The sequence below is a fragment of the Ovis aries genome, chromosome 12 (genome assembly GCF_016772045.2).
Source record: "Ovis aries strain OAR_USU_Benz2616 breed Rambouillet chromosome 12, ARS-UI_Ramb_v3.0, whole genome shotgun sequence".
Taxonomy (NCBI): domain Eukaryota; kingdom Metazoa; phylum Chordata; class Mammalia; order Artiodactyla; family Bovidae; genus Ovis; species Ovis aries.
This window is the reverse complement of record NC_056065.1, coordinates 37,794,511-37,820,133: the sequence shown is the minus strand read 5'-3', so window position 1 is coordinate 37,820,133 and position 25,623 is coordinate 37,794,511. Positions and strand designations below refer to the sequence as shown.

Below are 25,623 nucleotides of genomic sequence, written 5' to 3'. Positions count from 1 at the left end.
GAGCTTTGTCTTCTCATCCTCCCCCTACTACTATAAATTCAGCATGCCCCTAAAACAAGCCGGCTATGTTACTGTATGTTCAATTGTAGAAAAGACTATTTTCTTCAGTCCTCAAGGAAGGATGTGCTGGATTAGATTAGAAATTGTAAGCCCACAAACTATATTTGAAATTTAGGAGATTTTCAGGAAAATTTTAATGCGATTTTTCCTTATAACTGACTTTAGAACCTAACCCTGTTCAAGACAAGAATCCACTGTATTCAGCAGTTCAATTGTTTGTGAGAGCTGGGGAAATAAGTTGCTAAACCCCAGTTTGTTCATTTTTTCTGCCTAGTTAATGATTTTTGTAGAACAGGCTAGTTTTACACATCTAGTTTTCTATTTGGCTTCTCCTCCTCTCTACAACCTGATATGGCTTTACCTAGATTCCTTCCCTCACTGCATGAGAGGAGAACTTTATTTTGTTAAGGAAATGACTGTTGCCCTCAAGCTTTCCCTTTTGCTCTGCTTGCCTTTTGGAATGCTCCTGACTATATTAGCATGGGAGTTTGTAAGAAGCGTTACTTCCTTTTTCTTGCTCTCTGAATTTGTGTGCAAGCACTCAGTTTATCTCTAATCACGTAACACTGCTATGTCAAGAGCGGGGACTGGGAGTTCAGCCCTTGCGTCTGCATCAGAGCTGGTTTAATGGGCATATGACCTATGTATCTGCATAAGGTTCCATATGCCGAAGGTCCATCAGTCTGTTAAACTTCCGCTGTCACTATATTGAATTTTTAATCAGTTTTCCCTTTAGCTTGTGTTTTTAAATAAAGTCCCAAAGGACAATGGAGCCTGTGTGTACATGGAGGAGATAAGTACAATATGTGAGTCAGTGAAAGTCCCTCAGTTGTATGCGACTCTGCAACCCCATGGACTATACAGCTCATGGAATTCTCCAACCCAGAGTACTGGAGTGGGTAGCCGTTCCTTCTCCAGGGAATCTTCCCAACCCAGGGATTGAACCCAGGTCTCCTGTATTGCAGGTGGATTCTTTACCAGCTGAGCCACCAGAGAGGCCCAAGAACGTGAGTCAGTAGCCCCTTTCAGAGGTAGCATTCACAATGCCCTAAGTCCATAGAATTCCAGTGGCTACATTAATGTGTAGGGGTTCAGTGGGAAATCAAAACGGGTATAAGATAAGCCTTCATTGATGCTTCAATCAATTAGGCTGAAAATGACAACACAGAGGAAAGAGAAAGATGTGGCAATCCATAAATTGTTTTCCTTCCGATCTTCCCTTATTCATGAGTAAGATTGTGATAGAGAGTGTTAAAGAACATGTGAATGACAAGAAGTTGAATAAAGACAATTAAGTTAGTTTTGTGTAGTGTTTATAACTCTTGTGGTAAGAATAAATTGGATATGCATGCATAAGCTGTGAAATAGGAATTATAGTATTTTGTTAAGTTGTGTGGTCTTTATTTGCATCTATAACTGAAGTGACATAATGAACAATGGCAAGAAATATATATGAAAAGAAGTAGGCATATAAAAAGGCAGAAAAAGCCCATTAGAGAATGTACTCTGCACTCCTCCACTCATTGCACAATATAAAGGTGGACTGCAGAATTCATGCTAAAATTTTAAAATTTTAGTTGTTTTTTTTTTTTTAATTAGAAACTAACACCATGATAAATTGAGGAGGGGGAGCTTCATATGTTTGTACATTTAATACTACTTTTTTCTATGTTTTGAATAAGAAGTCCTACATTTTAGTTTGCACTGGGACCCACAAATACGTGGCCAGCCCTACAGCAAACTGAGGGCTCTTAAAACTTTCCTTAATGGTACAGGGTATTTCAATTATAGTTGTACTATTTTATTGTTGTTAATATATTTCTTTAAAATTTGAAGCAAGTATAGCAAAATGTTACAATTTGGTATGATTGGTGGTTGGATGTTCATTACACTAGTTTTGAAACTTTTCTGCATGCTTGAACTATTTCACACAAAAAGCTTCATTTGATTGAAGTGACATAATGAACAATGGCAAGAAATATATATGAAAAGAAGTAGGCATATAAAAAGGCAGAAAAAGCCCATTAGAGAATGTACTCTGCACTCCTCCACTCATTGTGAGATGTCTTACCATGGTGACCTTATGGGCATTACATTCCAGAGTCAATTTCAGTATGGTTGCTGCCTCAGATGCAATTGATTGATCAGGTACAGAGAGTTTCATGAGGAGACTCCACACAAAGTCAGTCAGCAAGGGTGGCAATAAGGTTTTTCCTACACTCTGAAACCAAAAAGAAGAAGCATGATCTCACATCTTACTTATATCAACAAACACAGCTACATGATTTTTTGTGGGTCTTAGGTACCTTTGCTGTTGTCAGCCTCTTCCTCCATTAAACATATTAAAAATTACACTTTACACTGTATTAGTATTAAGATGACTGTCATTCAAACTTAATCATATTTATTTTTCATCGTATTTTTAAAGCAATTAAAACATTTTCATCTGAATAAGTCAGCTCTGGGGCAAGCCAGAGAGAAATGGGAAACCATGGCATTAAAATTTAGAGCAACTATAAAATATTGATTTAACCCCATTTCAGCTATTCAAATACTAAAAACTATTGTGAAGTTCTTCAGCTTTGGAGATAAGCTTGTTCAGATCCAAAACAAGCATGATTTGTAGAAGATGAAGAAAAGGATAGGATAAGAAAGGAAGGGCCATTGAAGGGTGTGTATTTTTCTCTTTTTCAGAGAAGCATCAAGAAGTGGGAAGAGAAAAAAGGGCACATATGTCTATGATTGAGGCACAACTGCAATTCAAACAATCTCTTTTTAAGTTAGAGGAACATCCATGGACCATAAAATGAGAACAAAATCACAGTACTATGGATCTCTCAGTTAAGAAAGATGAATGAATGACATTTCCTCCCTTTCTAAATGTATATGTATATATACAAAAGTTCTTTTGTGTGCGTGTGTATGCCATTCTCTGAAATACATAAAGTATTCAATATTGCCAATAACAGCTTTTTGGCATCCCTGTTAAGGGAATGGAGCATACATCTTTCTGGTCAGTAGGGAAGGACTGAGGTCTAATTGAAAATTGATGACCACCAGGCTCCCTCCTACTGAGCAGACAGGTGAGGTATAGTATTTTTGGAAAGCTACGAAAGAAAGATAAAGGATGGTCACTAAGACTTAGTGAGGTGAACAGAATATCATAGTTGGCTATACTTTGAGAAAGTCAGATTTGATTATACAAGATGTTGAGTTAAAAAAATCATTGAAGAGGGCATATTCTTTGGGGATATTTGTTTATTCAACAAAATAGCTTAGTGTCTATTAACAGTTGTGGAAGGAGAAATTCCTAGTGAGACTTAGAGATAGTGTTGGAAGTTTCTGTCATGTGAAGGTAGAACGGAGAAAAACAAACCTGATTCCGTATTGGATCCTTTAACTCTAGCCTTTGTGTTCCATAACCTGTGATTAGAAATGCTGGCTTTGCACTTTTATCTCAAATAGTAAAAGAGTGTTACCTATAGCCTGAAATATACATACTAGCCCTTTCTCAACAATGTTCTTCCTCCCAGGCTTGACCTTTAAAGTATAACACATTTCCATTAATATAGAGGTCAAATGTTAAAGAAAATAACAGTTGTCTTTCTGAAGGTTTATAGGAGCATTGTGACCAGACCAACCTGGACAGCTGCAGGAACAAAGGATTCCAGTACCAATAAGTTTCCAACAACCAGCCACACCTCCTCTGTTTTTAATATAAAAGAAGCTTAAATTCTAAGTCTGGTAAGATGGTTCCTTGGGATACTAGTCCATCATCTTCTTGGGTTTTCTGATTTTCCAAATATGTTGCTATCTCTTGTTCCAACACCTTGTCTGTTGATTTATTGGCCTATTGTGTGGTGAGTGGTATGAACTTGGACTCAGTAACAAAGGTATAGATATGACAGTAGAGTACATCAAATGATAGACCTCCTTATAAAACGTGATCTAGCTCTCTTGGCTAGAAACCTTGATGTGTATCCTCCTATTTGCATCCTCTGGACTTTGTTGTTGTAGATAGTCCTGTTGGTTTCCTTACTACAACCTTAGATTCTCTCACCCACCTGTCCCAATCTACCTCTGAAAGTCCCTACCTCCGGATTTTTTAGCTACTGCTCGTGCACACAGTGCTGTCCTAGGCCTGTTTTGATCTCACAGTTGGGAACTGAGTAATAGAGGTCATGAACACAAGGACCCAGGGCACCCTCCCCAAATCCAGGATTTCTAACTCTTATGGACATTAAAGTCAGATGAGAGGACATTAAGCTGGAAGTGGATATAGTAAGCTTCAAAGACCACTTGAAAGAGACAGACCCTGAGGAGGCTGCTAGTGCTATGCTCACTAGCTAATCATGGGTCTCAGGATTTCAATTCTAGGGCTCTGGAGTTAAGAGTGGAGGAATGTAGAAGGACTTTCTAGTAAACCTAGATGGATGCTTAGTTTCTTAATGTAAATAGAAAACTTTATAGTTAACCAGGCTTGTGACTTCTGAGGGGAGGTGGATTATGAGTAATGCTTGAGTTTGGAAAGATGCATCATTATACAGATGCATGTTTAAGAATATCTATGTGGTCTTTTTTATTCTATTATTTGGGATGTATTGCTTCCATATCTCCACAGCCTCTGACAATTCTATCTGCCTCAATGTGGGAGGGCAAGGCACTGCTTTATGTATGTAGTTTTAGGAGAAAATCTAAGACCTTTCGATTCAAGAAATAAGCTAGCCTGAAGGCCTCTCCAGCCAGTTTTGCTGAACTATTGATTCCTGTGTAGCTAGAAGAGCATCAGTTGGACAGTATGATTCAGGCACCTGTGCCAGATGACCTTGCAAGCATGTGAATAAGCATATATACTTTGAAGAAGATGAAGGACTGTATAGAGATGTAGACTCTCATGATTTTCCCTAAGGCTGGGTCAATGTAGAAATTACTTACTTAGTGCTAAGGTTTATCACTTAAACTTAAGAAATTTTTAAATTTTAATAGGTTTTTAAAATATATACCAAATTATTTTGATGTTTGCTAAGTAAATTATAATAGCATTGTAAATCCTCTTAATTTCTGACTTCACTAATTTTTCTAGAAAACCGGAAGTTTTCCATCTTTAGTAACTTATTAGCCAAACAAAAAGAAGCATAACAACTAGGAAACACTTACCTCATTTTGCTTTCTATAAGAATTATCTAGTAAATAATGTAAATTGCTATGTTCTGGAATAATAGGCATGATTCTTATTAACAGATGAAGATCAAGAAGCCAAATACTCTATCATTTACTCTTTTGCTTTACTGAATTTAATTTAAATAAAAGAGAAAAAATCTATTAATATAAATTTTGTTGAAATAAGTTGCCACTCTAACAAACACATGAAAAGATGCTCAACATCACTCATTATCAGAGAAATGGAAATCAAAATCACAATGAGGTGCCATTTTACACCAGTCAGAATGGCTGCAATCCAAAAGTCTACAAGCAATAAATGCTGGAGAGGGTGTGGAGAAAGGGAACTCTCTTACACTGTTGGTGGGAATGCAAACTAGTACAGCCACTATGGAGAACAGTGTGGAGATTCCTTAAAAAACTGGAAATAGAACTGCCTTATGACCCAGCAATCCCACTGCTGGGTATACACACCGAGGAAACCAGATTTGAAAGAGACACATGTATTCCAGTGTTCACTGAAACACTGTTTATAATAGCCAGGACATGGAAGCAACCTAGATGTCCATCAGCAGATGAATGGATAAGAAAGCTGTGTACATATACACAATGGAGTATTACTCCGCCATTAAAAATAGTACATTTGAATCAGTGCTAATGAGGTGGATGAAACTGGAGCCCATTATACAGAGTAAAGTAAGCCAGAAAGAAAAACATCAATACAGTATATTAATGCATATATATGGAATTTAGAAAGATGGAAATGATAACCCTGTATGCGAGACAGCAAAAGAGACACAGATGTATAGAACAGTCTTTTGGACTCTGTGGGAGAGGGAGAGGGTGGGATGATTTGGGAGAATGGCATTGAAACATGTATAATATCCTATATGAAATGAATCACCAGTCCAGGTTCGATGCATGATACAGGATGCTTGGGGCTGGTGCACTGGGATGACCCAGAGGGATGGTACGGGGAGGGAGGAGGGAGGAGGGAGGGGCATTCAGGATGGGGAATACGTGTATACCTGTGGTGGATTCATGTTGATATATGGCAAAACCAATACAATATTGTAAAGTAATTAACCTCCAATTAAAATAAATAAATTTATATTAAAAAAAGAAATAAGTTGCCACTAAAAGTAATTTACACGTGAAACAAAAGCTACAGGAAAAAGTGGGGGCTAAGTTACCTGAGCGATTTTACTTTTGTCTTTTTGTAAATTCCTGGGTAGAAATTCTGTACCAGAGGAAGAAGGCTGCATACCATGATTTTCAGGCTTATAATACTTTTTATTTTTACTTTTTGCAGTACCCTCTGTATCAAGGAAGAAAGTTTAAGATTTTCATTTGATCACTGGTTCCTTCTATAACATTACTATTTCTAGTTTCCTCTTCCTGCCCAATTCTGGGAATGTAAAGTTTTCTGAATGTTTAACTCTCTGCTGAAAGTTTAGTCACATAAAATACTAATATTATGACTACATTGGCCCAGAATTTATAAAGTGTTAAGAGAAGCCTCTGTGGAGGACATATATAATTTTAATAGGTTGACCAAGTATCAAGTACATTTCGGCCATCAAATCCATAGTTCAGTGCAATGGAAGAGCTATTGCTAAGTTGGAAAGTCTATTGGTAAAAGAGCAGACTTGGAGGCAGTTTGCAAAGAACTGAGGGAGTGGTATAGAGAAAGAGAAAAGCTCTCAAATAAGCTTCAGGTGCAGATGTCTTTAGTTCTAGAGAAGGTAGATTTTAACTGAATTTTTATTTGCTAACAGCTTTATAGAGATATAGTCAATGTACAACATATTTAAAGTGCATAATTTGGTAAGTTATTAAAGGGAAAAGCTACCCACTCCAATATTCTGGCCTAGATAATTTCATGGACTACAGTTCATGCGGTTGCAAAGAGTCTGAGTGTATTTCAGAAAGGACATGACTGAGCGACTTTCACAAATGACAAAGATATATATATATGTTCAGTTCAGTTCAGTTCAGTTCAGTCGCTCAGTCATGTCCAACTCTGTGACCCCATGAATCACAACACGCCAGGCCTCCCTGTCCATCACCAGCTCCCAGAGTTCACTCAAACTCATGTGCATTGAGTCTGTGATGCCATCCATCCATCTCATCCTCTGTCGTCCCCGTCTCCTCCTGCCTCCAATCCTTCCCAGCATCAGTCTTTTCTAATGAGTCAACTCTTTGCATGAGGTAGCCAAAGTATTGGAGTTTCAGCCTCAGCATCAGTCCTTCCCATGAATACCCAGGACTGGTCTCCTTTAGGATGGACTGGTTATATATATGCATATGCCCATAAAAGTATTACTGCAATAAAAAAAGATTTATTCCCTCCAGAAGTTTCCTCCTGTCCTTTCATAATTGCTCAAACCTGCTACTGGATACACACTATAGCACTTCCTGATTCAAAGATACATACAGATCTGCATTCTTGCATTTGTATTTTCTAATTTCAAATAAGTGGAGCAGTTCAGTATGTGCTGCTCTTCTGTTGCTTGGCATCTTTCATTCAGCAAAATTATTTGCAATTCATTCACATTATTGTATTTGTCAATAGTTGATTGATTTCTCTGTGATGACTACTACCCCACTGTACGTATATACCATCATCTGTGTATTCATTGGCGTCTTGGTGGACATTTGGTTGTTTCCAGTTTTGGGCTATTAAAAAGACAAGATCCTGTCAACATTCATGTACAAGTCTTTGAGTGGATATTTACTTTCATTTCTTTTAGGAATGACTGAGGAATGACTGGATCATATGATAGATGTGTGTTTGACTTTTTAGGATACTGCCAAATTATTTTCCAAAGTTGTATCATTTCACATTCCCTCTGACACTCTATGGTGGCTCAGATGGTAAAGAATCTCTGGCCGGTAAGGCAGGAGACCTAGGTTCGATTCTTGGGTCAGGAAGATCCCCTGGAGAAGGGAATGGCTACCCACTCCAGTATACTTGCCTGGAGAATTTCATGGACAGAGGAGCCTGGCTTACAGTCTGTGGGACTGCAAAGAGTCAGACACAACTGAGCAAGTAACGCAGACAGGCTGAATGGCACTAAAGTAATTCAGGGATAATTTTTTCCTCCTGATGAGACCAAATCTCTTTGAGTAATCTGCTTTATTACTTGTGAATTATGAAGTTTCAAACTCTAGCTTATAGGCATGGGCACCATTGCCAGTCTTTTGGAATTCAGTGCGTTTACCTCTTTAACCATTTTGGGTATTACCCCTCACCCCACAAACAGCAGGTAGTTTTCTTACATAGCTAATAGTTAAATAGACTCTCTGCAGATCTCTGGAGCACTCCTTTCTGGTACTCTGCCATGTGAACTCTAGATATCTTGATCCTTCTGGATTCCCAATTCTGTCTTTTCAACTTGGGACCCTTGGGTTGCTCATTTCTGGGCTGCAGCCTAGAAACTTACTCTAGGTTGTAAACTCAATCAATTGTAGACTCTGCTTTATTTATTCATCTGTTCTCTTCTCTCAGGAATCATTGTGCTTTGTTATCTGTTGTCTTTAAACAGTTTATTATGGGAGGGCAAATCTGTTCTCTGTTTAAGTACTTCGAAATAGTTTGATACCATAAGGTCTTGCCCTCACGCTTTGTTAGGTAGACCGGAACAGCTTTTATTTACATCTTTTTCCCCATCATTGAAGCAAGAATTCTATTTGACGCTGCATTAGAGACAAAAAGAATGCCTCTTTTTAAGAGTCCCATATAGTTTTTCCAGTGGTCATGTATGGATGTGAGTGTTGGACTGTAAAGAAAGCTGAGTGCTGAAGAATTGATGCTTTTGAACTGTGGTGTTGGAGAAGACTCTTGAGAGTCTGACCTTGGACTGCAAGGAGATCCAACCAGTCCATCCTAAAGGAAATCAATCCAGAATATTCATTGGAAGGCCTGATGCTGAAGCTGAAGTTCCAATACTTTGGCCACCTGAGGTGAAGAACTGACTCATTGGAAAAGACCCTGATGCTGGGAAAGATTGAAGGCAGGAGGAGAAGGGGACGACAGAGGATGAGGTGGCTGGATGGCATCACCAACTCAATGGACATGGGTTTGGAACTCCGGGAGTTGGTGATGGACAGGGAGGCCTGTGTGCTGTGGTTCATGGGGTCTCAAAGAGTCGGATACAACTGAGCGACTGAACTGAACTGAACTGAACTGATTGGTAATTTTTCTTCTCTTTCTTCCCTGCCTCCACCCAGCATTTCTGTCCCTGCCAGTAACACCCTGACACTAATCTAAGTATGAAAGTGAAACTGTAAGTCACTCAGTCATGTCTTACTCTTTGTGACCCCATGGACTATAGCCTGCCAGGCTTCTCTATCCATGGGATTTTCCAGGCAAGAATACTGGAGTGGGTTGCCATTTCCTTCTCCAGGTGATATTCCTGACCCAGGGATACATATTGAAGAACCAACTATAACATTTTAAAAATAATTCTAAAAAATATTTAAAAATACATTTTGATAAATGGAGCTATAGACCTTGGGGCAGGATTTAGAAATCTACAGACGTAGAACCTCCTTCGAACCCACAATAGAATAATTAGGAACAGATTCTTCGTAACCCTTAGAAAAGATGAATCTTACCGCTTTGACACTTTGCAATGCAGAGGAGGTGATACATTCCCACAAATGCCTGTTGTGTGACTGAGGGATCAGAATGAGAACACAAAAGAGATAACTCTGCTGCCAGGACACCCAAACATGGAGCATTAACACTTGCCTAGTGAACAAACAAAGTAGAAAAATACATTTGCTAAGCATCAGCTCAGTTCAGTTCAGTTGCTCAGTCATGTCCGACTCTTTGCAATCCCATGAATCGCAGCATGCCAGATCTCCCTGTCCATCACCAACTCCTGGAGTTTACTCAGACTCGTGTCCATCAAGTCAGTGATGCCATCCAGCCATGTCATCCTCTGACGTCCCCTTCTTCTCCTGCCCCCAATCCCTCCCAGCATCAAAGTCTTTTCCAATGAGTCAGCTCTTTGCATGAGGTGGCCAAAGTACTGGAGTTTCAGCTTCAGCATCAGTCCTTCCAAAGAACACCCAGGACTGATCTCCTTCAGAATGGACTGGTTGGATCTCCTTGCAGTCCAAGGGACTGTCAAGAGTCTTCTCCAATAACACAGTTCAAAAGCATCAATTCTTTGGCGCTCAGCCTTCTTCACGGTCCAACTCTCACATCCAATAGTCAATGTTAAATGTTTGTGTCTGATATGCACACACACACGCACACACACATACACACACTCACACAGACTCAAACACACAGTAAGTCCCCCACATATGAACATACTCTGTTCTGAGTGTGTGTTCATAAGTCCAAAAAATTTACCTTAGGTACAATTGGCTATAGAGTACTCTACTGTAATAGGTTTACAATACTTTTTACATAAATACATAAAAAAATAAAACATCTAACATCTTACAGTAAAGTATTTTGAAAAGTACAGTAGTACAATGAAACAGCTGGCATATTTGCATTCATATCTTTGAATGATCACAACTTGAAGATTTTTATGTAGGGGGCTTACTGTATCTGACTATGGTTACAGTTGAGTGTCAGAATACACAAACTATGTATTAAAATCCTTGCTCTGTTACTGAGTCTCAATTTGCTCATCTATGAAATACATATAACAAATGCTACCTTGTAACATTATTGTGGGAACTAAGGGGGTAACATTTATGACAAAAAGGAAAGTTCCTAGCTAAGTGCTTGGAAATACTAGAGATTCCACCTAATGTTAGTTTCTATTCCATAGAGTAGGTACTTATTTGTAGGTAGCAAATTCTTAGGATACTGGGTTGGGGAGTGAATGTCCAAAAATGTTGCTGCTCCTTCTCCATGTATGAAACATTTCAGATGACTCTGTGAGTCACTGGAGAAGTGTGGGTTTTCTTCCTACAATTACTCTAATTCTTTCCAGGAAAATTAATTTTAAAAAAAAACTCAGTACATTTGCTTCTGGTATAAAAGCTACTATCAGAACATTTATGTATCTCTCCTCCCACCTTCCCCCCACCCCATACACACACAACTTCCTTGTGGCTTCTCAAATAGGCTTCTCGAATATTTAGGTTTTCATCTTGACTGATTTGTTTGGTCAGATCACATGTAAATAGGGAAGCAGACGTGTAGAAGAAGAGATGGAAGAGGCATTTTGCTTTTCTGAAGGTGTGAGTGTTATTACCACTTTTTTTAAACAATTAGGACTCTGCCCACATGTAGGTTTGCTCAACTAGTGGGCCTGCAGAATCTTCTTGTGTCTAAGATGAATTATTACTTTTCCTAGATAGATGTTTTGATGAATGAGCAATGGTTGGTGGTAAAAGAGTCAAACCAACCTTCCAGGGAGATCTCAAGACCTGTTTCTCCTTCTTTGTATTACTCTCATATACCCTTATCTCATACACCTTCTCTTGTTGCTTGACTCACTCACATCTATCTCAGTCTTACACACATTCACACACACATAGCGCACACACACACTTATATGGAGTCATTCCTGAAATAACATGAGGTGACCTAGGTCATGTGCCAAGGGTATAACCAAGTTAGAATGCTGGGAGTGATGGTCTAAGTAGAAGGGAAGATAATCTCTTGCTTCTGTGGATGTCTTCCTTGGATTCTTTCTGCCTATACTTCTTTGTAAGGCTACCTGGGGCTCCCCCCATCCTTAGGTGGCTCAGTGGTAGAGAATCCATCAATGCAGGAGATGCAGGTTCGATACTTGGGTTTGGAAGATCCCCTGCAGTAGGAAGTGGCAACCCACTCAAGTATTCTTGCCTGGGAAATTCCATGGACAGAGGAGCCTGGTGGGCTACAGTCCATGGGGTGGCAAAGAGTTGGACAAGCTTCAGCACACGATTTAGGAGAATCTACAAGCAGACAGTAGAAGTCGCTATTCAGGCCCTAGGAAGAAACCTTTTATTTCTATTGGGTAGTCTCCTCTTTTGGTTTGCATTCCAAGTTTCTTTTTCCACTGAATGTCAAGATTTTCAGAACTGTAATTGTGTTATAGGTTTAAGAAAAAAGGGCAAGGTGCTCTTTTTCTCTACTGGGGGTAACGGAGGAGTATGAGTATGTGTCTAGTATTTTTGCCATAAGCTTCTCTACCAAAAAAGTTTTTGCCACATACATTTCTGTTGCAAACATTTTAACATACGACTAATTGGTGATAAGGCAACTTTGCTGTGAAAGATAAAATAATTAGTTGACAGTTCGGTCTGACACTTTAGTTTCAACTGGTTAAAATGAGTCAGACTTTCTTTCAGTTAGCCCACTTATTGATGGCTTTATTGAGCTGACAGATGACAATGATTTGCCCCAAGAGTTGGTTTCTTATTTTGAAACATGCTACCTTGAAGGAAAAAGAGGTTAAGAGTCTCAAAGGCTCAGAGGTGAACCTACATTTCCCATAGAATGTTGGAATGTCTATGAACAGACATGTGGTAAGATGCCAAGAACAAAAAACAGGAAAGAGGTTTTTACGACCCAATATAAAGTTCAGTTACAAATATGCATTCTAATATACTCAGAAACCAATGCCTCTCTTAATGAAGGAAGAAATTTTGTCAAAAAAAGAAAATTGCCATGCTGAATGAGGAGATGAATCAACAAGCGAAAAACTTATACTATGAACGAAAACCTTCAAAGACAGGAGCTTAAGTACCACCCACAAAATAAATTCCATTTTTTTTTGCAGGGGCAGGGTTGACATAAATTTACACACATTTTAAATGTGTTTAAATTGCATTTCTCAAGACAGTCTTTTAAATTTTGTTATTAAATTTTCAAGTTTCATAATGACCTTTTCAATGTCCTCCTTTTATTTTTCATTATTTTATTTTTTATGAAAAAAAATTGCCTCATGGCCAATTAGTTACACTGCAAAGATATCTGTGGCAAAGATGCTTATAGCAAAGGTACCTAGAACCAGGTGAGTATGTCTTACAGCTTATCTCATTGGAGCTGGGGGGCATTTACAGGGGATTGGAACTAGAGTTTTTTGTGTATAGTTTTTTTGCCTTGAACATTCTCTGTTTATCCCTTCTCATGAACTTGTGTATGTATAACTCTGAGCAGGTGTCTTTGTAAAGGAAGCTGCTAATGATGCCAGATAGGGTCTTTCTAGATGTGTGTCTCTAGCAGAGTAAGCGTGGCCATGTCTAGGCTGCATAGCATGTTTGAGGTGGAGGGGCGACTAGATCATGTCGCCCATGATCTAGTATGGCCCAAGAGAAGAGTAAAGCTGTTTGAACCTTGGGGCACACTGATTATGCCCTGCACAGGTCCTTTCAGAAGTCTGCCAACCTCAGTCACACCTCCTCAAACACAAGACTTTGGGGAATTTTAATACAGTCTAACTCTTTTTTTTTTTTAAATAAGAAAATCTATATAAAGTGCTGAAAGTAGAAAAGAGTTAAGATCTGGAGAAATGTAGCTTCTCTGTTTCTGTCCTTAAGTGCTCCTGCTTAGTTTTCTGGCCCTTTCTTACTGGATTTTTTTTTTTTTTTTTTGCATACCGCTGGCCTCTCCATTCCTTATAAGAATTATGAGAGTTTCAAGTGTTAACTTCCAAAAGTAAACACTTACTAAGTCATTTAGCTGCTTCTTATCCATCTCCAAACAATGGACTTCCACTTCGGTTCTCACATCAGTTTGGGACATTGCCTACCTATTCCTGCTTGATGAATCAGTACAGAGGCCATATTCACTTTTTGTTGTTTCCTTTTGGTATATAAATATTTCCTCTTTACTTCTTTTGAGACTAAATACTCATCTGTACACCAAATTATTTATTTTTGATTATAATTTTGTACTCTTTATTTACCTGGGGCTATTATATTTGGAGGGTTTTCTCAAATGCCTGCCAAGTCTCAGTAGTCTAGTCATATTTAAGAATGTGATGCCACTAGTGGGATTTTGTATGTGAGCAAGGCTTGTCAACTGGTCAACTTGGCTTTAGAGTAGCTGAATGGGGACACTGGGTCATGCTGAAGTATGTCTAAACAACAGAACCAAGATGATTTTCTCAGAGAATTTGCAATTGTTTTGAGAAATAAGTCCTCAACGTTTCATCTACCAATTGACTCATTTCCCTGTGGAATAGTGTATGTGTAAAGGAGGATGGGATGCTACGTAGATCCTTCTGTATGAGGTGAGTCTTTTCAGTGAGTTAGCACATGTTCAAGTTTCCTCTGCCTCCCACCCTTCATCATTACTTGGGTTTCCATAGCTTCAGACTCTCCAGGGTCCATAGGGCAAACTACCTCCCTTTTCAGCCATCCTCCATCCTGATGTTCACAGGCCCCTGTCTTTCAGCTTCTCCTGCCAGACTTTATCAGTTACCATCTTCTATCTATTCTGTCATCCAGAAGTTTGCTGACCTCGCTAGCCCATTAGGATCCCTTTACTAATTCTCTTTGTTGCTGTAGCTTTATACATTTAACACATTTTATTACTATCATTTTGTGGACGGAGTGGAGATAGACGTGTGGACAAGGTGTTAGCCTCGACTAGAAATCCTTCACCTGTCTTTTGAATGCTGATATGCCAAAGGAACAAATCTAGGACAAATCTCTGTTGATGAGATAAGGTGACATGTTTAGCTCACATGTCTTCACCTGTTTGAAAATAGTTTAATCGAAAGGGCAAATATTCTTTGAGTGGAGCCATTCCTTCATCCTGATGGGGACACAGGTCATGTAAAAGGAATACTATTTTAAAATATATTTCTGATAGAATACAAATGAAAGAATTGTTCGATTAGGACAAGGGCCCCTGAGAGTCTGGAAGACACAGGCTATGGTAATTTATGAAGAAAATAGTGTTTATCCAGTGAATGGCCAGAACCTGAGAACAGAATGGGTAGTTATATTTAGAGAATGGCAGAACAAATCTTCCTTTATTATTTACACTGTGTCAGATATAGATATACACAGACCTTGCCTATGGGAAGTTTAGCTTTTAATTTGTTAATCTTTTTGCCCATTGTATGTATTTGTCCCCTCACCTCCATTAATTTCACTGACTTAATTATCTTTAAAAATTGTGATCTTCCTGTGCTTCAAAGACGGCTCTGATGGTAAAGAATCTGCCTGCAACGTGGGAGACCTGGGTTTGATTCCTGGATCGGGAAGAGCCCCTGGAGAAGGGAATGGCAACCCACTCCAGTATTCTTGCCTGGAGAATTCTGTGGACAGAGGCTATCATCCATGGGGTTGCAAAGAGCCGGATACGACTGAGCGACTAAAATAATAATGATTATCTTTAGAAGACATTATTTAAAGAGAATGTTAATTTAGCAAAGGTTTGTTTCCAAGACTGAGGTAAGCTGGATGAGGCTATTATAGTTCCCACCATCTGGAAAATGCTGGTGTGCTTCCACCTGGTGGCGGTCAGCAAACACTGCAGAACATAGGAAAGCAATGCCGCAGAAGCGGTCTTCAGGAGCCCGTGGCAAAGGGGCAGTCCCTGTGACTTACAGATCCCTTGACTTTCCTGGCTGCAAAGCTCAGCACTCTGCTGATCACCACCATGGCTTCCTCCTGCATGTGCGAATTATCTTCATTCATCCATACAGCCATTTCCTGTTGAAAACACAAGAACCATCCTAGAACCGTGGCGTTTCTATTTCCACAAGTTCCTTTCTTCTGCTCAGATCATCACCTTCAAGAAGCCAAGATTCCCCGTGATCTCCCAATGATTTCACACCTATTCTATATGTATTTTAAAAGTATGACAATGAGCTTGTATACCACTGTCTCTCATAGTATAGTACTTCATCTGCCATAGTAGCTACACCTGGGTTTTGTTGTATTTAATTCTATCCAACATGTATTTACTAATATCCACTATTAACAATCACTTTGCCAGACATCATGAAAAGTTCAGCATGGGTTATTAGGATTACCATGATTATCATGGATTATCATGGAAAACAGGATGATCATCAACTATTTCTCCTCTTTTTATTTTAAAGTGCATGTTAATTCTCTCGGTTAAATCATAGGATCTGATTTTCAGTTTTAAAAAATAATCAAAATGTGATCTGATCCTGAAATGGCATTTTATTCCATAATTTCCTCTGCAAATTCATGATACAGATACTTTCTGTCTCATGGTATAGAATATATTCCTGGAGTCAGCTCAGTGAGAAAGTTCTTGTTAATTTTAATTCATTGCTAAATCTGGCCTGTCTTGCTGTGGCTTCTGCCTCTTTGTTCTAAATCCTCAGGTGCAAGGACATAGGTATAACCTTGGGAAAGGAATAAGACTTCATGTGCCTCACATGTTAACCACCATTAGTAGACTTATTAAGACTGATTGTTGGAGTCCTTAGTATTTATGTCAATGGTTGGCTAAATCTCTTCCCATTCACTTGCTCCCATTGTATAAGACTGTTCTGAAGTTTATTTCCTAGGAATGAAGAGTCTTTAAATCTCAGCCTCTTCCTTCTCCAGGAGTGAGGTTCAGCTCTTTTTGAGGATCAGGGGAGTTTCTAGATGTGGTAGGTTTAAGAATAAGGTGGTCAAGTAACAGACTCCCAAGTTACAGTAGCGCCTCCACTCATTAGATGCCCATATGTTATTGCTTCTCTCTCAGCTTCCATTTCCTACTCTGAAAAATGGGAGAAATAATTTTAACTTTCTTATAGGGTTATTTTAAGGATTAAATTAAATAACCCATTTATTAAGTATTCACCTTAGTGCCTGACATAGAGTAAATGCTCAATAAGCAGCATAGGGTGGTTGAAAGAGTATACATGGGAGTGTTAGCGAAAGTGTTAGTCACTCAGTTGTGTCCAGCTCTTTGCAACCCCATGAACTTGTAGCCCACCAGGCTCCTCTGTCCATAGAATTCTCCAGGCAAGAATACTAGAGTGGATAGCCATTCCCTTCTCCAGGGGATCTTCCTGACGCAGGGATTGAACCCGCCTCTCCTGCATTGCAGGCTGACTCTTCAGCATCTGACCTGCCAAGGAAACCCTTGGCTTTACCTTTCACTTTCAATAACCACCTTAAAGTGCATGGAAAATATATGGCTAAAATCAGGCACAAATTACATCTGTATATTTTATTATCTTTTACATTTCTACTTATCTACATATATATCAATTCTACTTCTTCCCTTGAATGTATTTTATGATTTGCAAAACCCATCGATCTAGTTTCTCAGTATTTCCAGACAGCTGCCTCCGGATGCTATCATGTTAAAAATGCAAAATTGAAAATCATAATATGTCCAGATAAGTCTGTGTCTCTGGCTGGCACATTAAAAATATACTGAAGTCTTGGATATGAAAATTGGGATTATAGATGTTTATGAGACCTTCCTTGATACCATGGTATCCTTGAAGATAGGATGCCCATGGAATTCCCTAGTCCCAGAGCTGTGAGGGAAGAACATGCATATTAACATTATCAAAATATGGCTAACTGTTACATGGACCTGAAGATGGTTTAGACCAATCATTGTATGTTCTGCTACCCTATATTGTGTTCACACTTCTGTTGCCACATAATACCTGGCTTCTTAAGTGTCTGTTGTTGCCATACTCCCAAAATTGAATTCTTAAAATTCTGTCTCTGTGGTTCAAATAAAAGGAAGGGATTTCATTTGGGAGATAATGACATATTCTGAAAGGTAAAGAAAATCTTTCAGCTGCCAGATTCTTGAAGGAGATGTAAGTATGGCAAATGATAAAAAGTAAAATAGAGTATGGGCTTCCCTGGTGGCTTAGTGGTAAAGAACCTACCTGTCAATTCAGGAGGCACAAGTTCAACCCCTGGGTTGAGAAGATTCCCCTGGAGGAAGAAATGGCAACTGATTCCAGTATTCTTGCCTAGAAAAATCCCAAGGACAGAGGAGGCTAGAAGATTACAGCCCATGGGTTTGAAAAAGAGTTGGACATGACTTAGGGACTAAACAACAATAGCAATGTAGTATACTCTTTAGCTTTATGACAAGAAAACAAAGCCATTTGTCTTCTGTTTACCTTTAAGATCTGCAGTTTGTAGACATCTTTAGACACTAAGATCAGAAGAGTGTCCTCAAATATGTTTAAAATAGTTTGGTATAAATTCTGAAAAACAAGGAAGTTAGACAACCAGCCAGCCAGTAGTTATGTAATCCTGGATCGTCAGTTCTCCCCATATATTGAAGGTTAAAAAAAAAAAAAAAAAAGCAGAGATGTAGCTATGGAGGTGAGACCTCATTCAATACAACATGCCATGAATTGCTTCAATACCTTGTAGGACAAGTGAACTGTGTAGCAAGACTGAGAAATGAAAAACCATGGATGTCACTGATCTTACTGCAGAAGTCTCCCAACCTGCACTTTTCTTGGCTCCTATTTACTTCTTTTTTTTTTTTTTCCCTATTTACTTCTTTGAAGCACTTGCCAGTAAACTTGCTGGACTTGCTAAACAAATTAACCAAAATATCTCTTTACCCATTTGTTCCTATAAATTCTACACAATTCCTTACACCCCAGGGATTGTAGAGTTCACCGGGAGTCCAGAAAAAGAGATTAGTGCTGGAATATGCTGCTATTTATCTATGATATCCAAAAAGAGTGAAGAAGAAAACATAGATTACAACTTGTGGGCAGACATTCTGTGGGATTGCTGTGCATAAAGACGTCTCATCATGATTAAAGGAAGCAAAGTCTTACTTCTAGGTCGTTTTCGTCACCTTCATTCATACCAGCTTCCCTCACTTCATCAAGATTTGTGACAGCAAATGCCATTTTAAAGGATGACTTTATTATCTTCAATTGAGTTTCGAACTGCAATGCGGGATCCACGAAGCTGACCAAAAAAAAAAAAAAAAAAGAAAAAGATATAATTATTAAATTAAAGAAAGAACAGATGTAAGCTAAATTTAGTGGCCTTTTCTTAGTTTAAGAGTCAGGATACTAGAACATGAGGCCCAACTTTTGGCTTTATATAATGTGTGAATTTTAAATATTACTCTAAAATTATTATGGTGATTTAAATATAAAGGAATCATTTTTTTGATAAAAAATAATTTGTAATCAGTTATTTAGAATTGAGAATATATTTCTCCATAGACATAATACTTTACAGGGTGGTTATTTCCCAGCTAAGCTCTTTAAGCCATGCTGAAATTTAGGTAGTTGAAATATATCACTGCCACATTTTATCTTATCCATGAGACTGTGTTTCTCACATGTAACACTTCTGATATTGAGATACATCTTCCAGTAGATGGCAAAAGAAACCTTCCCATCAACCGTTAAAAAGATAAGTTGCGACACAGCTATTTTTCCTTTGATAAGTGTGATCTGGATAACGGTGCCTCCTGGGTTTTTAAAGTACAAATAATTATTTTTTTTATAAGATGGTAATATAGTTGGTAAAGGTAGGAAATCTTGTGCTGAACTCAGAATCATTTCCCTCTACTGGACAAGAACATCTAAATATCTGCTATCCATTGTTTGAAATGGAATCTCCTGGAACATAGTAGATCATTTTTTAAATCTTAGGAAGATTGATTTGACTTATTCATGGACTCCAGCAGATTTTCAGACTCTAAACAAATAAAAGTGTGTTTCCTATCAAAAAGTTCCAGTGGTTTTTTTCAGTGGTAGGATCCTAGGGATGTATGATTTGATTTAGGAAAATGAAAAATTAATATTTTGATAAAATAGAAAATTGTCTTGTAATGTACTTTGAAATCATATTACCAGTTCTAAAAATGCTAAAATGGTCCACATGATGAACAAGGATTAGGAAAGTAGCATGATGCTCCCCTGGTAGCTCAGCTGGTAAAGAATCTGCCTGCAATGCAGGAGACCCTGTTTTGATTCCTGGGTTGGGAAGAGTCCCTGGAGAAGGGATAGGCTACCCACTCCAGTATTCTTGGTCTTCCCTGGTGGTTCAGATGGTAAAGAATCTGCCTGTAATGTGAGAGACCAGGGTTCAGACCGTGGGTTGGGAAGATCCCTTGGAGGAGGGCATAGCAACCCACTCTCGTATTCTTGGTTGGAGAATCCACATGGACAGAGGAGCCTGGTGGGCTAGAGTCCACGGGGTCGTAAAGGATGAGACACAGCTGAGTGACTAAGCACACACTTGACGCTCTGATGCCATTCACAACAGCTGATGGAGTAAGAGTCTTCTCATTTTAAATGTGAAGGAGGTTGGGGGTCAGATATTGGTAATACTAAAGAAAGCCCAACAAAAATATATGGGTCAACATAGACAATTATCAGCAAAATGGCAGTTATTTTCAAAAGAACAGTTATTAAATTTCTAGTATGTTTTACAGCTAGAGACATCTTGGTCTTGAGAATTGCAGTGTAAAACTTCTTATATTCTAAGATATATAACAATATGGTATAGAAATAAATGTGAGAAGAAACAAGAAATATCTCTCACAAATTACTGTATGCTTTTTAAAAATTTTTGAACTAAATACTTGTTTCTGATATTGGAGTGAAGTGAGAATTAGTGGTAAACCAAATATACTAAAAATTTTTCTTGAAATGCTTTATTTCTTTTCATTATAGAGCAATAGTATTATATAATATTAGTAAGTGAAATTTTTGCAAGATTAATTTCAAGAATCACAATTGAATAAAGGAAAGTAGATGCCTCTTGATAAAAGCATGGGAATATTATATAAAACATGATCAGAAATAAATCAGGAGGGCTATATCAATATATTTATGATTAATTCAAATAAAAAAGCATTAAGAGATAGGTACAATTAATATTAATTGATAAAAGTTATAGTTATTAACATAAAATCTCAAGCACATAGAAACAAAATTGAAAATTATTGAACATATTTATTAAAATGTAATTTATATGTTGAGGTATGTTCCTTCTATTCCTGCTTTCTGGAGAGTTTTTATCATAAATGGATGTTGAATTTTGTCAAAGGCTTTCTATGCATCTATTGAGATAATCATATGGCTTTTATTTTTCAATTTGTTAATGTGGTGAATTACATTGATTGATTTGTGGATATTGAAGAATCCTTGCATCCCTGGGATAAAGCCCACTTGGTCATGGTGTATGATCTTTTTAATGTGTTGTTGGATTCTGATTGCTAGAATTTTGTTGAGGATTTTTGCATCTATGTTCATCAGTGATATTGGCCTGTAGTTTTCTTTTTTTGTAGTATCTTTGTCAGGCTTTGGTATTAGGGTGATGGTGGCCTCATAGAATGAGTTTGGAAGTTTACCTTCCTCTGCAATTTCTGGAAGAGTTTGAGGAGGATAGGTGTTAGCTCTTCTCAAAATTTTTGGTAGAATTCAGCTGTGAAGCCGTCTGGACCTGGGCTTTTGTTTGCTGGAAGATTTCTGATTACAGTTTCAATTTCCGTGCTTGTGATGGGTCTGTTAAGATTTTCTATTTCTTCCTGGTTCAGTTTTGGAAAATTGTACTTTTCTAAGAATTTGTCCATTTCTTCCATGTTGTCCATTTTATTGGCATATAATTGCTGATAGTAGTCTCTATGATCCTTTGTATTTCTGTGTTGTCTGTTGTGATCTCTCCATTTTCATTTCTAATTTTATTGATTTGATATTTCTCTCTTTGCTGCTTGATGAGTCTGGCTAATGGTTTGTCCATTTTATTTATCCTTTCAAAGAACCAGCTTTTGGCTTTGTTGATTTTTGCTATGGTCTCTTTTGTTTCTTTTGCATTTATTTCTGCCCTAATTTTTAAGATTTCTTTCCTTCTACTAACTCTGGGGTTCTCTAATTCTTCCTTTTCTAGTTGCTTTAGGTGTAGAGTTATATGACAAACCCACATCAAACATTATCCTCAATGGTAAAAAATTGAAAGCATTTCCCCTAAAGTCAGGAACAAGACAAGGGTGCCCACTTTCACCGCTACTATTCAACATAGTTCTGGAAGTTTTGGCCACAGCAATCAGAGCAGAAAAAGAAATAAAAGGAATACAAATTGGAAAAGAAGAAGTAAAACTCTCACGTTTGCAGATGACATGATCCTCTACATAGAAAACCCTAAAGACTCCACCAGAAAATTACTAGAGCTAATCAATGAATATAGTAAAGTTGCAGGATATAAAATCAACACACAGAAATCCCTTGCATTCCTATACACTAATAATGAGAAAGTAGAAAAAGAAATTAAGGAAACAATTCCATTCACCATTGCAACGAAAAGAATAAAATACTTAGGAATATATCTACCTAAAGAAACTAAAGACCTATATATAGAAAACTATAAAACACTGATGAAAGAAATCAAAGAGGACACTAGCAGATGGAGAAATATACCATGTTCATGGATCAGAAGAATCAATATAGTGAAAATGAGTATACTACCCAAAGCAATTTACAAATTCAATGCAATCCCTATCAAGCTACCAGCCATATTTTTCACAGAACTAGAACAAATAATTTCAAGATTTGTATGGAAATACAAAAAACCTCAAATACCCAAAGCAATCTTGAGAAAGAAGAATGGAACTGGAGGAATCAACTTGCCTGACTTCAGGCTCTACTACAAAGCCACAGTCATCAAGACAGTATGGTACTGGCACAAAGACAGACATATAGATCAATGGAACAAAATAGAAAGCCCAGAGATAAATCCACAAACATATGGACACCTTAGCTTTGACAAAGGAGGCAATAATATACAATGGAGTAAAGACAATCTCTTTACCAAGTGGTGCTGGGAAAACTGGTCAACCACTTGTAAAAGAATGAAACTAGATCACTTTCTAACACTGCACACAAAAATAAACTCAAAATGGATTAAAGATCTAAATGTAAGACCAGAAACTATAAAACTCCTAGAGGAGAGCATAGGCAAAACACTCTCAGACATAAATCACAGCAGGATCCTCTATGATCCACCTCCCAGCATTCTGGAAATAAAAGCAAAAATAAACAAATGGGATCTAATTAAAATTAAAAGCTTCTGCACAACAAAGCAAAATATAAGCAAGGTGAAAAGACAGCCTTCTGAATGGGAGAAAATAATAGCAAATGAAGCAACTGACAAACAACTAATCTCAAAAATATACAAGCAACTTATGCAGCTCAATTCCAGAAAAATAAACAACCCAATCAAAAAATGAGCCAAAGAACTAAACAGACGTTTCTCCAAAGAAGACATACGGATGGCTAACAAACACATGAAAAGATGCTCAACATCACTCATGATTAGAGAAATGCAAATCAAAACCACAATGAGGTACCACTTCACACCAGTCAGAATGTCTGCAATCCAAAAATCTGCAAGCAATAAATGCTGGAGAGGGTGTGGAGAAAAGGGAACCCTCCTATACTGTTGGTGGGAATGCAAACTAGTACAGCCACTACGGAGAACAGTGTGGAGAGTCCTTAAAAAATTGCAAATAGAACTACCTTATGACCCAGCAAGCCCACTGCTGGGCATACACACCGAGGAAACCAGAATTGAAAGAGACACATGCACCCCAATGTTCATCGCAGCACTGTTTATAATAGCCAGGACATGGAAACAACCTAGATGTCCATCAGCAAATGAATGCATAAGAAAGCTGCGTACATATACACAATGGAGTATTACTCAGCCGTTAAAAAGAATTCATTTGGGTGTGTCTGAGGAGGATCCGGCGCCGAAGCTGCGGACGGTTTGCTGAGCCCGTTAGTGTCCCTGCGGAGACTCAACGCCGGCGTCATGTCCCGGTACCTGCGCCCCCCCAACACGTCTCTCTTCGTGAGGAACGTGGCCGACGATACCAGGTCTGAAGACTTACGTCGGGAGTTTGGTCGTTATGGTCCTATAGTTGATGTGTATGTTCCACTTGATTTCTACACTCGCCGTCCAAGAGGATTTGCATATGTTCAATTTGAGGATGTTCGTGATGCTGAAGATGCTTTACATAATTTGGACAGAAAGTGGATTTGTGGACGCTAGATTGAAATACAGTTTGCACAGGGGGATCGAAAGACTCCAAATCAAATGAAAGCCAAGGAAGGGAGGAATGTGTATAGTTCTTCACGCTATGATGATTATGACAGATACAGACGTTCTAGAAGCCGAAGTTATGACAGAAGAAGATCAAGAAGTCGGTCCTTCGATTACAACTATAGAAGATCTTATAGTCCTAGAAACAGTAGACCGACTGGAAGACCACGGCGTAGCAGAAGCCATTCCGACAATGATAGATTCAAACACCGAAATCGATCTTTTTCAAGATCTAAATCCAATTCAAGATCACGGTCCAAGTCCCAGCCCAAGAAAGAAATGAAGGCTAAATCACGTTCTAGGTCTGCATCTCACACCAAAACTAGAGGCACCTCTAAAACAGATTCCAAAACACATTATAAGTCTGGCTCAAGATATGAAAAGGAATCAAGGAAAAAAGAACCACCTAGATCCAAATCTCAGTCAAGATCACAGTCTAGGTCTAGGTCAAAATCTAGGTCAAGGTCTTGGACTAGTCCTAAGTCCAGTGGCCACTGATAGTATAAACCATGATATTTTTAGGCATGTATCATTCATTTACTCATAGTTTGGTTTACTTAAATTATCAGGAATACAATGTTGCAATTATGCTTAAAAAACACTTGTCAGTTTTCCCTGTACCAGGCAATGGTTATAATTAAAATGATACGCTGTTGAGAAGCCACTCTTAAGAGTCCAGTTTGTTTAATGTTATGGGCAGCTACCAATTCGTGGTGTCTCTGTATATTTTTGTAAAGATTCTCATTTTTTATGCTTGAAGTATTGGTGAAAAGATGTTGGTTGACCATAATTTGCAACATTGTCTTATTAAAAATAAACTTTCATATCCGTACTTGGTAGAACTGTTAACCTAGAAATGTAGCTTGCTAATAAGATAGAATGATAAAAAAGTGAAGTTGTAGCCACAGTACAACACTGACCGACCAGACACATTTAGGTTCAGGGTGGACCTGTTTGTCTTGTCAAGATGTCTAGGCCCGTGATGGTAATTTATGGCACAGTGTGGAATAGTTCTTTTGTTAACCCCCACTGTCCTGGAAAATGACAAGTGGGTTAAGTAGCATTTTTCAGGCAGATTGTTTGATTGAAACAAGGAGCCTTCACTTTCCTGGTTTCTATGAAGATTTGGAACCATACAAACGTCGGAAAAACTCACCTTAAAACTTGGGCAGGTTGATGATGGCAGAAATAATTTTAGGGGAAAAGAATGCTCTTATGTAGTTACTCTCAACTTTAAGGAGCGTTGTTGACCATAATATTGCATAGTTTTCTTACTGCTGTTAAAAGCAAGTAAAGTGTTTCAAAGGAGGTTTTGTTTGTGAGTGTGCATAGCGTAAGAGGACTGAATTTTGATGCTTAAAGCACTTGGTGTGTGCATTTGTATCAAAATGTGCCCATCTC

General features: G+C 38.2%; 1 protein-coding gene and 1 pseudogene across 1 annotated transcript in view; one reads left to right on the top strand and one right to left on the bottom strand.

The window, feature by feature from the left end:
• The window catches only part of MROH9 (maestro heat like repeat family member 9), a 72,123-nt gene extending 48,190 nt beyond the window's left edge, over positions 1-23,933 (bottom strand). The window contains exons 1-8 of the mRNA XM_027976065.1: positions 23,869-23,933; positions 18,936-19,071; positions 18,258-18,344; positions 15,745-15,849; positions 9,841-9,976; positions 8,337-8,341; positions 6,414-6,536; positions 2,132-2,281 (exon numbers count right to left, since the gene is read on the bottom strand). Of these exons, the coding sequence (XP_027831866.1) occupies positions 2,132-2,281; positions 6,414-6,536; positions 8,337-8,341; positions 9,841-9,976; positions 15,745-15,849; positions 18,258-18,344; positions 18,936-19,071; positions 23,869-23,933 (807 nt within the window). The remainder of the gene's footprint in view (positions 1-2,131; positions 2,282-6,413; positions 6,537-8,336; positions 8,342-9,840; positions 9,977-15,744; positions 15,850-18,257; positions 18,345-18,935; positions 19,072-23,868) is intronic.
• LOC101110044 (serine/arginine-rich splicing factor 10-like) lies at positions 23,847-24,822 on the top strand (annotated as a pseudogene).
• The last annotated feature ends 801 nt before the right edge of the window (positions 24,823-25,623 follow it).